The sequence below is a fragment of the Hypomesus nipponensis genome, chromosome 5 (genome assembly GCF_054491055.1).
Source record: "Hypomesus nipponensis isolate SF chromosome 5, ASM5449105v1, whole genome shotgun sequence".
Lineage (NCBI taxonomy): Eukaryota > Metazoa > Chordata > Actinopteri > Osmeriformes > Osmeridae > Hypomesus > Hypomesus nipponensis.
Window position 1 is genome coordinate 7,055,590 of NC_140365.1, and position 15,924 is coordinate 7,071,513.

At 42.0% G+C, this 15,924-nt stretch overlaps 3 protein-coding genes across 4 annotated transcripts; 2 read left to right on the forward strand and 1 right to left on the reverse strand.

Annotated features, from left to right (window-relative positions):
• Window positions 1-336: 336 nt before the first annotated feature.
• On the reverse strand, window positions 337-3,983 carry LOC146288224 (guided entry of tail-anchored proteins factor 1-like). The gene is made up of 5 exons (XM_084698214.1): window positions 3,618-3,983; window positions 2,796-2,961; window positions 1,416-1,483; window positions 1,134-1,248; window positions 337-667 (listed from the first exon to the last, which is right to left on the reverse strand). The coding sequence occupies exons 1-5, from the start codon at window positions 3,705-3,707 to the stop codon at window positions 591-593; spliced, it is 516 nt and encodes a 171-aa protein (XP_084554340.1). The 5' UTR covers window positions 3,708-3,983; the 3' UTR covers window positions 337-590.
• A 217-nt stretch (window positions 3,984-4,200) lies between these two features.
• hmgn1b (high mobility group nucleosome binding domain 1b) lies at window positions 4,201-7,499 on the forward strand. Its single transcript, XM_084697481.1, has 6 exons — window positions 4,201-4,375; window positions 5,699-5,725; window positions 5,906-5,935; window positions 6,052-6,087; window positions 6,187-6,294; window positions 6,488-7,499. The coding sequence occupies exons 1-6, from the start codon at window positions 4,358-4,360 to the stop codon at window positions 6,545-6,547; spliced, it is 279 nt and encodes a 92-aa protein (XP_084553607.1). The 5' UTR covers window positions 4,201-4,357; the 3' UTR covers window positions 6,548-7,499.
• A 738-nt stretch (window positions 7,500-8,237) lies between these two features.
• mipepb (mitochondrial intermediate peptidase b) lies at window positions 8,238-15,908 on the forward strand. Of its 2 annotated transcripts, XM_084698681.1 has the most exons (19): window positions 8,238-8,649; window positions 8,848-9,021; window positions 9,116-9,204; window positions 9,300-9,386; window positions 9,508-9,571; window positions 9,766-9,948; window positions 10,156-10,312; window positions 10,456-10,504; window positions 10,592-10,652; window positions 10,749-10,801; window positions 11,047-11,200; window positions 11,348-11,425; window positions 11,565-11,769; window positions 11,966-12,075; window positions 12,540-12,614; window positions 12,729-12,845; window positions 13,345-13,466; window positions 13,987-14,060; window positions 14,957-15,907. In XM_084698681.1, the coding sequence occupies exons 1-19, from the start codon at window positions 8,512-8,514 to the stop codon at window positions 15,046-15,048; spliced, it is 2,082 nt and encodes a 693-aa protein (XP_084554807.1). In that variant the 5' UTR covers window positions 8,238-8,511; the 3' UTR covers window positions 15,049-15,907. The 2 variants fall into 2 exon arrangements, with proteins under 2 accessions (XP_084554807.1, XP_084554808.1); XM_084698682.1 differs by lacking the exon at window positions 8,238-8,649 and having other exon boundaries at window positions 8,882-9,021; window positions 9,116-9,188; window positions 14,957-15,908.
• The last annotated feature ends 16 nt before the right edge of the window (window positions 15,909-15,924 follow it).

The following is a 15,924-nucleotide window of genomic DNA, read 5'->3' on the forward strand; positions in this document are numbered from 1 at the left end:
TGTACTGCCTTTTCAAAACTGTGACCATGCTCTTATCTGTATTGAAATAAAGGTTTTGCTTTTCATAGGTATGTTGAAATGAATGCATGGAATGACATGGTTTTAAAAAAAATATGTAAGGATATGGGCACTGTAAATAAACATTCAAACCATAACATAACAAATAAAACTACAAACTTTCTTTAAAAAAAACTCAGTTTAGTCATAGCAGAAATACTTAAATAGTTGGTGGCACATGGTGACACAATCTTGCTAGTTTCTTCCATTTACTCCAGAGACACAAAAAATTACTTAGTGAAACTTAAGATATTGGAATTCAAATCCAAAATACACATCTATGTATGAAAATACTTTATTTACACACTTTCATATCAAATGACATACATGAGAACAATTGCAAATTTTAGTTTAGTGCATCATTTGGTCACAATAGACGGCAAAGTGGCCCCTCATCTCCAGTTTCTCCACAGGAAGTGCTCATCCACAGGAAGTGCTCATCCACAGGAAGTGCTCATCCACAGGAACTGCTCATCCACAGGAACTGCTCATCCACAGGAACTGCTCATCCACAGGAACTGCGAGTCCTCAGCTCATCGCCCCACAGCTTGGAGCACAATGGCGACCACCTTGTTACATACAACGAGCCAGCAGGTGACTCCAACCCCACCTGAAACACATGAGAAGAGGTTCCCACAGCAGCCCCATTACAATGACACTAGCACATTTGAGACACAGCTAAATGTTCAAAGACCATACTATAATTTATAATAAGGAGAACATCAATTAAGACCAATTTAACCCAAAACATGTCTTTTACCCAGATCAAAGAAAATTAAATTTTAAAAAGGAAGAAATAAAATCCCTGGATCTGGTAGTGTACGGAATAATGTCGTAAACCCTCATTTAAAGGTTCAAATACCTTTCAGCTCGGGCTAGGCACTGTCGTTTTCTTGCGAACAACATTGCATTTCTACCAATGATAATCCTTCACATAAATAGCTACAGCCTAATAGTGTGTAGCGTAGAAATGGTCAGCATAAACACTTATGTCACTGTGTGTGTCCTTGAATGGTGACCCTGAACCACTGGTGGTTCATACAGCCCCTCTCAAGGCAGGCAATAATCTGGCTTACCTGCCACTCCAGATGGGAAGGCCACCATTCGCTCCAGAGGAGAAATCCACTTACTGGGGAGCACAGTCACTGGGTCAGCACAGTAGTGCCAGATCAAGGAGATCATCAACACGGCCTTGGAAATAGAAAAAGAAAGGGATTGTAGAGAGAGCGAGAGACAGTCACACTCCTGCCCCTCTCCCCCACTCCCTTCTCACGATCCTCATTGAGGAAGTAGCGTGTCGAGTGAATATTCAAATTACTTCCCACACATTCTGTATATTTCAGTGTGACATCGCATACCTGTAGTAGATAGTACACAATGTTAACAACCCCTTTTGTTTTTGCTTGCTGTGCTGTTCTGGACTTCACTGTAAACAAAAGGGAGAAGACAACTTCAGCGTAATGTTTGTGTTAAGCTGTCACACGCACACACAGTAAGGCTGTTTATCACAGTAGCGCTGGAGGACCAACAGGTGAGACTGAATGACAGCTGGCTAAGAGGGTGGGGATAGAGAGAGATGGGAAAAGTTGCCCCTCCTCAAAGAAGCTTTGGTCAAGCCACAGGAAATGTGTCATGTCAGAGGTCACCTTTGCCTTCATCCTCCTGGTGCTCTACAAAGGAAGATTATGGGAGGTCTTTCATCCAATCCACAAATACGCCTTTCACTTAGTCACAGCGCACCTCTTATAATGCAATGACTTTAAAAACACAAATTTCACACAGTGTCGTCTAACATTTCAACATTAATGCTAAGTGTTGAAAAAACATGCAACTTGGCCCTTTAGAGTTCTGCTTTTCGTAGTGCCTTGTGTAACCGTGAGCTGAGTGTGGACTTGGATAAGTTACTAAACTGTGTCAGGGTCGGTAGTTTGTAAAGAATAGAGTGTTTCCTGAAATGGAGAACCCACTCCCTACTCCTTATGGTCCTGTCAATGCCTAAGAGCCTGGGCGGGAAAATTAAACAACGAGAAAGAGAGAGAGAGAGAGACAGAGAGAGAAACAAGAGTGAGAGAGCGAAGGAGGGGTGGACTAGAAGCTGCAGCTGTAACGGTAGCCCCCCCATGTCAACGCGCCACTGCTATCTAAGGCCCGCCCACAAATCCCACTTTTTTCCTCTATTCTTCCCTCCTTCCTTCACATACATTTGCCGCCTAGTGACCCACAAGACAGATGGTGCAAAGTGTATGTTAGCGCAAGACTTTTCCCGCCTACAAACCCTGACGAGAGAAGAGTAATAATCACAAAAAACGAATATATTTCAGTAACTTAAACCATCAAGGAATATAAAAGGAAGACTCGGGTGACACGATGATACATATTTACACAGTTATGCAATTTGACACAACTACCCAAGCAGAATACAAATCTGTCGGGATGGCCTCACTTTCACCCTGTGGCATAAGGCAATATAAAGGCTAAGCTGGTCCACTTGTTTATGACCATTCAGGCCATTAAAGGCTCTGCTGGAGAGGATATTCCATGAAACACATGAGATGTGGGGTATACAACATCACAGAAGGAAAAGAACAATCTATTCATTTAGCAGACACTTGCATCCAAAGTAAAGTAGGTGGGGGGCGAGGGGATTACACTCTTGATCTGCAGTCAAATGCTCAACCACTGAGCTACACCTGTTTTGTGAAATAACAAGGTTAGGCACAAAGACCTGTGTGTCTTACCAAACGTTGTCAACTGGTCGGTGATCTTGTTGATCTTCCGCTCGAGTCGCGCGTACCTAGCAAAGTCGTCCATCATACTGATCGATGAAAGTTCCTTCTTCATGTCCTGAATCTTGCCCCTCATCTCCACCTCCTGCTCTGCATTCCTCTGAAACACTCTGGATAACTGACATAAGAAAGGAACAGGAAAAAACATATTTAATAGTAAATATTTGTTGAAAGTAACAGTGAACTGCACAGAGGTGTGACATGCATCACATGAAGGTTAAGGATTGATTTATAGGAGACTAGAGGGATTAGAATGGATCCTTTGCAGATTAAGAGGGATTAATATATGCTATAGTAATTGACACAAGGGCAGCATATGCTACTTTTGTTTCTATGGACAGTTAACCTCCACTATACACTAATCTTAGTCCATTAGGTATCCTAACCATGGTGTTTATAGGCTGGCTTTCAGACTTCATGTTGAATGTATTTACTGCACAAATGCACGATTATCTTGCCTTTTAAGACAGCAACGTTCAACCGTGGGCTAAATTAGGTTTTGGGGCTAAAAATGTATGTGAAATTTACAACAATTGGACTATATAATGTCCACTAGTTAGGGGTGTGATACGCACTCAACATAGTACAACGACGACATTGCTATAAATAGTTGACATATGTTTAAACCGAGAGACGTTGAAGTAAATCCCACACACGCAGAAAAATGAACATAATGTCCTTATACAGACTGGCCGACATTGCAACTGAGCAGTCACGGATTTAAATGGTCAACCAGCTACATTAACCGTCTCGGTGTAAATATAGACTACTCACATGGGAGGAAATGGACGGCAACATTATTTTGACGAGGTTGCACAAGATCACAGATCCTAAAACCAGTAACCAGACATACCCGGTCGCCATTTTCCCCCGATTATTTACACCAGCCGTTACTACTAGAGCAGCACATCCCCTTTCTTAACCGGCATTTTAGCAATTTTCGTTTATGTCTTTAATGCCACGTCCATAATTTTTTTTATGACAAATCCGTGTCCATAGCATGTTTGTGTCGCACTTTGTGCTGGATGTGTGATGTTATTTTAGTTCTCAAATATAAAAATAAACAGGTCGTTTACATCAAACAATTGGACACGGTTTGATGCAGTTGGTTACAATATCTCCCCAAAATTATAATTGAGTCGGTCCGGTTCCCCATACACCCAAAGGTTGCACAGAAAGGACAAATAAATATAGATCTGATTGGCATGTAAGAATACCCACACAGGTATCTCGCTAAGATTTGAAAACGTGTTGACGACTCCTCAGACCAATCAATGGCTACCCAGGGGCGGAGAGTGCCTTGTCCATCAGGTTGGGGCTATAATGAAATGAATAGGGAGGGAGGGGGAGAATCCAATCCGGTTTGAGCTAGTTTTTGTTCCAATGGAACATTAACGTCTTGCTACGCCGTAATAGAACGTACTGTTTGAATCTTTTACTGAACATTGAACGGTATTTTCTTGCTTCTCTCTTTTGCATTTCTCTATTTTTTTTTATACAAACGCAAGCCAACCATGCCTAAAAGGAGCAAAGTGAGTAAAATAAGATCGTTAAATTAATGCATCTATAGATTTTAATAAATATTTCATGAAATACTGTATTTAAGCGACACGTATGCTGTAGTTGTTCAAATGTAGCAATAATGTGGTCTATTTTGGTTTGCGCGCAATGGCAACATTGTTGCACTGCTCTGTGCACGTATCGGTTTAAAACGTATCCTCTGTTTTGATCCGGGAAGTGGCGGGTTCTTGTTCATGCAGTGATTTTATACTTAGATAAGTATGACATGTAAAATGTATAAAAAATGTTTTACGGCAAGTGGATTTTTATAAACGTTTATTTTCCACTGGCAGTGTCGTGGTTGTTTACAAATAAGACTTTAGCTTGTAACCAGACAAAGAGGCGTAGGTAGCCGCGTCGTGAGATGGCATTTCTGCAGAGAAAGTTGGAGGCAGCAATCATTTAGTGAAAAAAACGTCGCATGAATGTGTTCATGAGTTTAGTTTTTAGAATGCCCTTCTGCACAAACCTACATGTGGAATAGCCGTTCCAGATGCAATCTAATTTCTGGACAGTACTGATGTCCAATGCATAGTAGGCGGAGAACCAAGACTGATTCTAAGGCTCTTCTCAAAGGGCATGAAGTGTTGGTGTCATGGCCACCCATTTGAGAAAGATGAACACCCGACGACTTATTTGTCAATAGGCTAACCATTGCCATTTTCAGACACATTTTAATAAATGCATGTCAATGCACAAGTGCACAAATTTGCATTTATTTAAATAATAATATTATCCTGTGCTTTCGTTAGAGTGCCTCTTCGTGTTTTTGTTTGCTCGTGCCAGTTCGGGGTTATGCAATGGCGATTCTACGACATCACAGCGCCGCTCTTGTTGCTGGGGATTCTAGTCGATTCTGTAACCATTCGGAGAATCGCTGAGGGTGTCGGAGTGCGAAATTCGAATGAATGGCGGGAACAGATATCACACTGGTCGGTGTGGAGCTAGTCTGGCAAGTCCCATTTATTACAAGCGAGCAAATGCGTCGGTAGGAGGCGGAGTCGGTGTTCCCCTCCTCTTCAAAGCGAGCAGGGAGAGCTTGTTGTATTCTAATCATTGGCGAATGGGTAAATTGTATTTAGGAATAGCATATCAGTTTTTATTGTAATTGAGTGATATCTGTGGAACAACTTATGAATTCTAAAAATAATTTTCTTGGTATTTTTCGGGTTACGTAGCCTATTCATTATACGCGACCATTGGCATTTAAACGGCCCCTCCCCCTTCAGTAAACTCACTGTTAAGACGCTGTAGTCTTACAATTATATTAATCCTATTTTTTTTTATTATCACAGGCTAACAATGACGCTGAGGCAGTGGAGGTAAATAATCAAAACCGTTATTAAATGTCATTATTTGCATTGCATCTGTGAAGACTTTACTTTGTTGTTACCAAGGAAGCTTTAACTTACAATACAACAACAACTCCTCCACTAGAGGTCAGCATCAGCCCACTTGATAACTATCTAACTTTCCAAATGTATTTTTTTAATATTTTGCAGCCCAAGAGGAGATCGGAGAGATTGGTAAATGTAAGTATATTCCCAACATCTAAGATTTCTTTAGAATGCACTTCCTCTTCTTTCTCCTCATACTCAATCATATGCTGGAAGTCAACAAAACATGTTTTGTTTTTTTCTTATTACAGAAACCCACAACCACAAAAGCAGAGCCAAAGCCAAAGGTAAAATAAGTCTTTGTATTAAGATAGTTACTCTTAAGAGATGGTTGAAAATCAAAGGCCAAGATCGTGTTTCAACTTTTCAAACATGTGCACATGCAGAAGGCACCTGCTAAGCCCAAAAAAGCAAAGGAGGTAGAGAAAGCTAAGCCTGAGGAGAAGAAGGAGGACGTTCCCGCTGAGAATGGAGAAGCCAAAGCCGAAGAAGAGGTAAGGGGCTTCTGGGATTGTCGTTTTTTGTTTGTTATTGTAAAAAAAAAAAAAAAAAAAAAAAAACACAAACAAAATGTGTTTAAGTTATTTTCAAATGTTAATTTTACAATACAAATCACAGATCTTGCACAAGATAGTCACGGTAAGGCACAAACTGTTTCAGAAATGTCATTGATGTTTGTCATTTTAGGCACCAGCCACGGAAGAAGCTGAACAGAAAGAAGAGGAGGAGGAGGAGGCAGCAGAATAGCATCTCTCAAACCACATCTTTTATCAGTGCTCCCTGTACCTCTTTTTCTTGTACAATTCAGGGGAATATTTTTATCAACTATTTTCTAAAAGCAGGTTTTTTAGTAGTTTGATTGTAGAAACACATTTTTTTATGAAACAAAAAGTACATTTGGAGACGAGGGATTTCATAGCATCCCACATTTTTTGCATCTCCAAAACAATTACGGTCATTGTAAATGTCAATGGTTTTATTTTCGATGTTGGGGAGGGAAGGGACAGGTTGATGCATTAAGAACAATGCAAGCCCATCGTTTACAGGAGTCTGAAACAACTGAGAGAGCTTGCCTGAGAGACTAACATTCCATAGGCTATATGAGGGACGGTATTTGTAACCTGTATTGAAGAGGGCGGGGAGGAATTACTCAAGGGGAAACACATTGTTTTATTGTTTATAATGAGGACAAAAAGTGTTTTAGAATGTTTGTAAGCTGTGTTCCATATGTTAAATCTTGTACTCATGCAGTTTTTTCTTAACCATTCTGCAAAATAAACCTATTCCCTAGTACTGGAGTTCTCCCTATATCAGGCCTGTGCATTGCGTGTATTAGTTTTGTCTCCGTTCTGTGATAGCATCGCAATAAATTTGTATAGCTGCTGTGAAAAGGGGTTTCAAACTTTTTAAATGCAGTGTGTAATGGTACATTGAGGATGGTTAAAAAAAAATTATATATGTGTTTTTAGCCAAGATAATGACGTACATAACAGTGTGAAACATACCGTGAGTTCCTCAGATTCCATGAGACAAACTGTACATCCACCTGACCTGTCAGATACACATACCAGCAGTAGCAATATTCATGTGGGTTTTTAGGTATAAAGTACAAGTGTACAGTTTTTCCTTTGTTTATAGATGTTTCTCTGTGTAATGATTGGTATGAACAAAACAATAAAATATTGTAATTGTTTGCTCATTGTGTGTCATACATAAATTGTGTTATACGTATCTACAAAGGTTTCTGAGTGATAACCCATAACTCAGAATATACCCTCTTCTGGAAGTTGGAATTATAGTGTTACCTGAGTTGTTGATTAAAGAAATTGTATCTACAAATTTTAAAATACAAAACTTGACTGTCTCAGGCTACAATTAATGGTACACCCTACCAAAGGGGATAGTTAACTGTTTACCATTTCCATAGTCTATTTTAGTTCATGTAAAATCACACAATTCCCCTAAAAACTTGCATGTGGTTAGATCACCTATAGACCACTCTCGGATATCCACTAACATCAGCACCATGGACAGCACCCCCAACTGCTTCAGCCATCTTAAGAAAGTTATTAGCACAGTTTAGTTCAGGTTTGGGGGTTCTTGCTACCACTAATTTTCATTTAATGTCTTTAAATGTCCATTAATTTACGATGACACCGTTGCAGCTGTAAACTGAGTCTATATTTGTAAGCTTTTGTACATTTCGTCATGTGTTGGGGGCATTCCCGAGACAGCCTACGTCATGTAAGTAAAATAATTTCCGCAGTTTCGTTGCTTTTGTACAAAATCGTTGTATGTATTTGTGACTAAAGAACAATGAACTGGTTTATGTTTTCATTTTATTTTAGGACTATGTTATATATTTTTATCGTGACACCCAGCCGTATTGTCTTTAATGTTGTTAGCCAGGTTGAACTTGCGAAAGTACTGGCTAGAATAAAAAAATACCTTTATTTGGATGTAAACACGACTCGGGGACCTGCGTTAGCCAACCTCTAGTGTAGAAATGAATGGGACTTTATATGTAAATAACCATTTACGCATAACAGGCCACACTTTCTCATCATAGCTATTTATCTAAGGGACCAACGGCACCAAGCGCAAGCGTGCATAATATGTGCACTGCATACGCTATGCATAGCCTACAATGTTAGATCTTACCCATGAGAACCCAATGAGAGCCAGGGTCATCACGATTTGATATTTGAAAAATGTTTGTTTGTCAAAGCCTAGTTAGTATTCTGAGGAATAACACAAGGACATTATCACGACATGTCACAACGTGGTCCCCGGTCGGAGCTGCTTTCAATGCACAGCAGAGGAGATCCGAAGTGTCTCAGAAAAACGTGGTACGTTCTCTCTCAACACAGCGTCGTAGTTTCACAAAGCTGACCAGCTACATGTTCCAGGCAACAGTGCACTAGCCCACATACACGTGGACCTGGGTTTCCCCATTTGTCGAGCCGGCTACATCACTCATTAGGTCGGACGAGAAAGTTATCATTGACCTTTATAATTTAATTTAGGCATGCATTTCCTTTGCTCAGGGATTGTTTGGTATACCAGAGTTGAGCACCCCTGAAGGTTTCCAGGTGGCCCAGCAGCAAGCGCTCAAAGAAACGGAGAAACTGGTTGACAGAGCCTGCCGCTGTCCAACAGGTGCACTTACAGTGGAGTCCTTCGACCAGTTGTCAGACAGCTTGTGCAAAGTAGCAGACTTGGTAAACGCAACATTCGACATTCTCAAAAAGTACCACTTTTACCAAAACCTCCGTTACGACAAGTAGTGTAACCTGCTGTTTTTACTCCTTGCAGGCAGATTTTGTCAAAGTTGGGCATCCAGATCCTTCGTTTCGCGATGCTGCTGAGAAAGCATGCTTAAACATTGGTACAGTCGTAGAAAAGTATGAGCCTGCCCAGTCCAGTAGCCAAATCAGACTGATTACAAGCAAGTTTTGCAAGTGTTTGTCATGATGTTTAATGTCTCCTCTCATGATAGGTTGAACACAAATGTTGAGCTGTGTAGAAGTCTCAAGAACCTATTGGATAACAACAAGGTTCTGGAGTCCTTGGATCCAGATACAAGGTGTGTAGGCCTACTGTGCGTTGCTAACTTGTCTTCTTTGTAATACCTGTCTTGGGTAGAAGTGGGCAAAAACATGAAAAGAAACATCAAAAATTGTATGTTGTCTTCTGATATTTTTCAGGCGAGTTGCAGAACTGTTCATGTTTGATTTTGAGATTAGTGGAATTCACCTGGATGAATCAAAGGTTTGTAACAATCTGTCACAACAGTGCACAGTATATTCTAATATACCATCGGAATATCTCATCATACACATGAATATGCAGTGGACTCCTCTGAATACCAATGCTCTGCTGAACAGTAACTAACTCACCGAAGCTCATTTTGTCTTAGAACCTGAACATTACCTCCCATTGTTTTTTGTGGCTTTTTTTAACAGAGAAGGAAGGCTGTCAGTCTCAACGTCAAACTCCTGGATCTAAACAATGAGTTTTTGAATGGCTGTAATATGCCCAACAGGGTAGAGAAGAGGATTCTTCCAGAGCATATCAGACACTGTTTCTCCATAGATGGCAACTGCATCCAGATAGGAGGATTCCATGCAGACTCTCCTGATGAACTGGCATGTGTCTCTCCATTGGGTTCCCATTCATTTAGTTGTTGTTGGTGCTAGGTTTGCATGTGGCAAATAATTGAAATCGCATCGAGTTGCGCTTAATGGCCCATTAACTCACTGCAAACTTGGTGTTTAAGATCTTCAGCCTCCACTTGTAAGTAGTTAGCAAATGTTGTCCAAAGTTGCTATCTTTGTGCGTGTTCTTTTTCATAGGTCCGGGAAGCTGCATATAAGATCTTTCTGTACCCCAACCCCAGTCTGATGCTTTGCCTGGATGAGCTGCTAGCTTGTAGGGATGAGCTTGCCAAGCTAGTGGGTTATGAGTCATTTGCACATAGGGCCTTGAAGGGAACCATGGCTAAGAACCCAGGTAAATGGACCTCTGGGCATGTTTGTGAAGGTTCTGTCACTTGTAAAGGATGGAGATGGAAGTCAACACCAAGTGGAGATGTGTATAAAATGTTGGATATCTCTATGCTGACGAGTATTTTCCATTTTGTGTTTCGTTTTCAGAGACTGTAATGAAATTCCTTGAATTGCTGACAGTCAAACTCTCTGACAGGTATGTTATTGTGTCACCAAGGAGCAGTGACACAATCTCACTGAAAACCTGCACTCTCGTGTGACATGTTCAATTTGTCTGCCACAGAACTGCCAAAGATTTCAGTATGATGAGGCAGGTGAAGGTCAAAATGAACACCAGAAGTACGGTGAGTCTTCATCACATGTAAACAGCTTTCAAAGTAATGTATTAGAAGATGTTGGACAACCAGGTTATTACAGTTTGTAAATATGCTTTTTCCCAGGAGCTAATGCCATGGGACCACCCCTACTTCAGTTGTGCTGTGCGGGCGGAAAGGTAAACGAGCAGTGATGAGTTGTTCTGTTGTTTAGTTCGTTTCGTTTGTTTGTCTGAGGTGAAAGGCAGTTTGTCAGAAAACTGAAGAGTATGTTGGAACCGCCTGTCTCTGAACTCTAGAGGGGGCTGCGTTGCTTTGAGTCTCCGCTATGTTGTTAGGACTCTTTAACAACCCTCTATCAACCCGTGTTACCAAATATTTGCTGACGTAGCATGACCTGGTGTAACGCCTAATGTCATTGCAGGTATAATATCGAGCCCAGTCAGTATAGTCCCTACTTCTCATTGGGGGCCTGTATGGAGGGTCTTAACGGCCTGTTCAGCCAGCTGCTGGGGGTCTCCTTCCAGACACAGCAGCCCATGACTGGGGAGGTGTGGAGCGAGGACGTCCGCAAGCTGGTGAGACCACATGTCCGTCGAACAGCAACTCACTCACTACCACTCCCTGCCCAGTCCTGAAAAATATGCTTAGACGGACAGCAGACTCATGTCTACCCCAAGACCAGTCCTCCACAGTGGTTTCATCCCGTTATCCAAACCCTACAGGCGGTGGTTCACCAGACAGAGGGAATCTTGGGATACATCTACTGTGACTTCTTCAGGAGGTCTGACAAACCAAATCAGGTAAGAGATAGGCTCCTGTCTAAAGGTTCTACAGGTGAAGGAAAGTTCCTTAAAAAAAAAAAAAAAAACATGCTTGGGACTGAGGGAGTGACATCTGTCTCACTCCACCACTCCCCCTGTCCCGGTGTCGCCCCCCCAGGACTGCCACTTCACCATTCGAGGGGGGCGGTTGATGGAGGACGGGCAGTACCAGCTCCCTGTGGTGGTGCTGATGCTGAGCCTGCCCCCTCCCACTCGCAGCACCCCCACCCTGCTCACCCCGGGCATGATGGAGAACCTGTTCCATGAGATGGGCCACGCGATGCACTCCATGCTGGGACGCACACGCTACCAGCATGTCACAGGTCCGGATTTTGTCATATGACCTCGGAAAATTGCACAGTCATTGGTATACCAGAAATATTGGACGTTTTCATACATCTTTTCTTCTGGGAAATCATTGGATTTTTTTTTGGGGGGGGGGTTATGTATGTGTTTTTGGTTATTAATGTAACAATGAGCTACATTAATATCATCTGCTTCACTCACTTCTTCCTCCAGGGACTAGATGCTCCACTGACTTTGCAGAGGTTCCCTCCATCCTCATGGAGTACTTTGCCACAGACTATCGTGTTGTGAATCAGTTTGCACGCCACTATCAGACTGGACAGGTGGGACACACACACACGGTTATAGGTATAGGAATACGGGGATAGCTATAGCTTGGTGGTAGCGATTTACCTGCAGTTCAAGAGGTTGCAGGTTTGAATCCCCTTTACGTCCCTTTGAATAAATGTGTCAGCTAGATGTATACATTGTTATTATATGTTAAGCCCTTTCCCTGTCTTTGTATCTCCCAAAAATCCTGTTAGCTCACATTGTAATGTCTGTTTGTGTGTTTACTGAATGTGTGTACTGTATGTGTGTTGGTCAGTGCTGGGGTTAGTTTATCCTAGTAGACTCACTTACAAAGATGTCCTTAGTTGTTCTGGGCTCTGCTGTCTATCTCTCTGTCTCAACGGCATCCACCTCAGCCCCCATCCACCCCACCAAGCCATCACATGGAGTAGTGTGTTCACAAAGATTTTACTGCACGTTAATGACAACATTTCATGTTTCGTGCCATCTCTTCCAGCCACTGCCTGAAAGCATGGTGTCTCGCCTCTGTGATTCAAAGAGAATCTGTGGAGCTGCAGACACTCAACTTCAGGTAACTACATAATACAGTTATCATGTCAAGTAGACACACTAGCTAGCTACCAACTACAGCAAATGTGATGATGAACGTTCTTAGGTGAGGCAGAAACGTGTGTGGTTTTCGTAGGTTTTCTATGCAGCTTTGGATCAGGTGTACCATGGAAAACCCCAAAACAGGTCTACAACAGACCTCTTAAAAGAGGTGCAGAAGAAATTCTATGGACTTCCATATGTTCCAAATACTGTAAGTTGATAACACTGTATGTACAGCAAATACTCGTAACACTTCTACTGATGAAGGCCTCTTGTGTTTTTCCAAGCTAGGGGGACAGAATTACAGTTACTGGCAGGAGCCTCAAGGAGACTCTCTTGTTACTGTTGTTGCTCTTTCTTGTCTTAAGATCTAAAACCATTCCACTGCCCTGCTGTGAGACATCATGTCCACAGATCAACTGATCACACATGTTGGTCCCTTGACATTATTTAAAACCTCAACTGACCAAAAAGTCCCGATGGACTAAATTATCTTCTTCACCGCCGTCCATTAGCTGGATGGAATACTATAGCTCCCACAAAGGTATACTTTAGAAAATAGCTCATATTTTCCTAGTAGAAGTAGAGAGAGCAGACTGGATAAACCAAACATAAAAAAAAAACATACGTTAAAAAGTAATGACATATTAGACCATGTTGCTGTATGTACCAGTGTCGTGTTTTTCGATAATAACTTTTTTCCCCTGCAGGCCTGGCAACTGAGATTCAGCCACCTGATTGGCTACGGGGCTAAGTACTACTCCTACCTCATGTCCAGAGCTGTGGCTTCCATGGTGTGGAGGCAGTGCTTCAGCAAGGACCCTTTCAACCGGTAAGACAGAGTGACATGATTAAATACTTATGTTCCAGCGTTTGTCTCTCTTACTGGGCACACAATAAATCTTTTTGGGGGGTTGTCAGGTTGATTTTGGTCATGTGTTCCCTGATTTAGACATAACACTGTCAGTATTTGTAGTCTGATATCACACCAAAGATCAGTTCTGACAGGAACAGGAGAACTGTGCATTAGAGGAATGCAAAATCACCTTAGATATCCCTGTGACTCCTTGGATTGCACGTCAGAGGATTACGGTTTTAGATATCCAGGATTGATTTGCCTGAGGTGTTGTGTCTGCCCCAGCACCGTGCTTTTTGTTTTGCTTTTTGTTCTTTTGCGGGAGCTTGACGTGTGAGGTTCCTGTCACTGGCAGTGAAAGCTTAAGCCCGAGTTATCAGCCAAACCACTCTGCCAAGGACGTACGTATGTCAGTACGGGAGCTGACAGAGAGTGCAGGAGCCTTTCATCAACAAGCCTAAACTCTGGTTCACACAGCTTGTCTTTGTGCCTGAAGGGAAATGGGAGAGCGCTACCGCCGGGAGATGTTGGCTCATGGAGGCAGTAAGGAGCCACTGCTGATGGTGCAAGGTAACACACTCTCACTCTCATCCCTCCGGCCACTTTGCTCCCTCCTTGCGCAATCTGTCGGTGAGACACAGGGCATGTAGAGTCAAGTTTCTTTTTGTTGTATGCTTTTGACTTTCAAAGTCAGCAGAGCTTGGCTGACGCAACCGAATCTGTCGGACGCTCTCTCGCATAGCACAGCCGGGGTAAAGTCGCCTTACTTGTGATGGGGTTGTATTTTCACAGTGATTCTGATGCACAATATTAATTTTGCCAGTGCATTAAGATGAGGCCCAGGCATTGATTGCTTCATGATTACAGGGTTTTGATGACAGTTGTTATGCCCTTGATGGCTGTATCACTGCTGTAATACTGGAAATCACTATCTCCATATGCCCCCCCTCCGCCTGCCCCCTGTATTCAGTGTTGGTACTGAGTGACATAAATTACATTTCATAATTATGAAAGGGTAAGACAAGTTGCCAAACCCACTCTTAAATTCCTAGGAGTCAGTTAAAGCTTTCGCAGTCAATCCTGTATTTAATACAGTAGTTCTCCATCTGTGTATCAAAGTGGGAGTGAGATGGAGATTCAACTGTACTTTTTTTCAGAATGGCACATATTACCAGTACTTGCCAGCACTATTTTACTGAAAGCATAAGGGGATTTGGCACCACACAGTGTCAAATCTAAGTGGAAAGTTTGACCAATTACAACCACTGTACTAAGACCTGTTGAACTCTTTTCATGACTTGTCCATCAAAAGTAGACATTTGTTCAGGAAAAAGTGTGTTTCAATCAAGAATAATAGACAGCTTTTCAGAGTAGTCTTTGTTCGTGAAATACTTTGCACTTCAAGTAGGTCTGTTGCATTATCTCCTTCTCCCATCTCTCCCTTTCTGTCTTGGGCTACCTTATAGGCATGTTGCAAAGGACTCCTACCATGGAGGAATTGGTAGATGCTTTGGTAGCAGACCTGGATACAACTGAAACCTTGACCGATTTGTCGTGACGTGATTAGACATGCTTTTTCTTTTTTACTGAACTCTGTCCTCTTTGACCTCATTACACAGATTAACCCCTTAGTGACCTAATCCTGTGTGGACATTTGAAGAGTTCTGAGACTGAATACTTAAGTGCTTGCTATTACTGTTTTTAACCTTTGGCCTCATCTGTAAGTGACACTTCTGTCAAGTATTCAGATACATCCTCAGGAGTGAAGATAACACATTGACATACAGTGGCTCATAGTTAGGCCTGAATGAAATATATTGACTACAAAAGTTTGTTTTTAAAGTACAATTTATTATGCATGGAGTGAGAATGAGGAAATGAGTTCATATAATTTAGTGTGAATGCAGTTCTATATGAAAGTCCTATCCACCAGAATGTGAATACAAGGGATTGAAATAAAACCGATTTCATGTGAAATATAAGAAACGTCATTGACTCAGTTTACAACACTTGGAAACAGAAACCCCTATCAAGGAAGACAGAAGTAAAATGGGGGTATGTGGAGTGGCGGTTCCCAGACTGGCTGTCACCCTGCCAGTGTTTTTGACATGGTGGATAAGGAGGCATCTGTGTTGTGTCTGAGGGATCCTGGAGGGATGGTAGGTAATCAAGACTCACTGGAGCGGAGATGAGAGGAAGCGGTCTGCCTCTGCACCTCAAAGAGCTTCACTCCGCTGGGATAGAATCAAGCTTCACTCCAATCATTGATTCACCGAATGCAAAAGGTCATTATTGAAAACAGCATCACAAGTGGGCCTGCATAAGAGGGGGAAATAATGCTAGAATTGGGGGGATAAGAAGGTATATAATATGCGTCTGTGACATTAACATTATTGCAGAATCTTTACCTTATCATAACCAATAAATGACACCA

Bases quoted from the DNA above. Each gene is read 5' to 3' on its own strand.
- LOC146288224 (XM_084698214.1), bottom strand. From the start codon at position 3,707: ATGGCGACCGGGTATGTCTGGTTACTGGTTTTAGGATCTGTGATCTTG. The intron at 2,962-3,617 runs GTGAGTAGTCTA...TTCTTATGTCAG, and splicing joins TGCCGTCCATTTCCTCCCAT to TTATCCAGAGTGTTTCAGAG. The intron at 668-1,133 runs GTAAGCCAGATT...CATGTGTTTCAG, and splicing joins CTTCCCATCTGGAGTGGCAG to GTGGGGTTGGAGTCACCTGC.
- hmgn1b (XM_084697481.1), top strand. The intron at 5,936-6,051 runs GTAAGTATATTC...TTCTTATTACAG, and splicing joins GATCGGAGAGATTGGTAAAT to AAACCCACAACCACAAAAGC. The intron at 6,295-6,487 runs GTAAGGGGCTTC...TTGTCATTTTAG, and splicing joins AAGCCAAAGCCGAAGAAGAG to GCACCAGCCACGGAAGAAGC.
- mipepb (XM_084698681.1), top strand. From the start codon at position 8,512: ATGTTTGTTTGTCAAAGCCTAGTTAGTATTCTGAGGAATAACACAAGG. The intron at 11,426-11,564 runs GTAAGAGATAGG...TCGCCCCCCCAG, and splicing joins GGTCTGACAAACCAAATCAG to GACTGCCACTTCACCATTCG. The intron at 13,467-13,986 runs GTAAGACAGAGT...TTGTGCCTGAAG, and splicing joins AGCAAGGACCCTTTCAACCG to GGAAATGGGAGAGCGCTACC.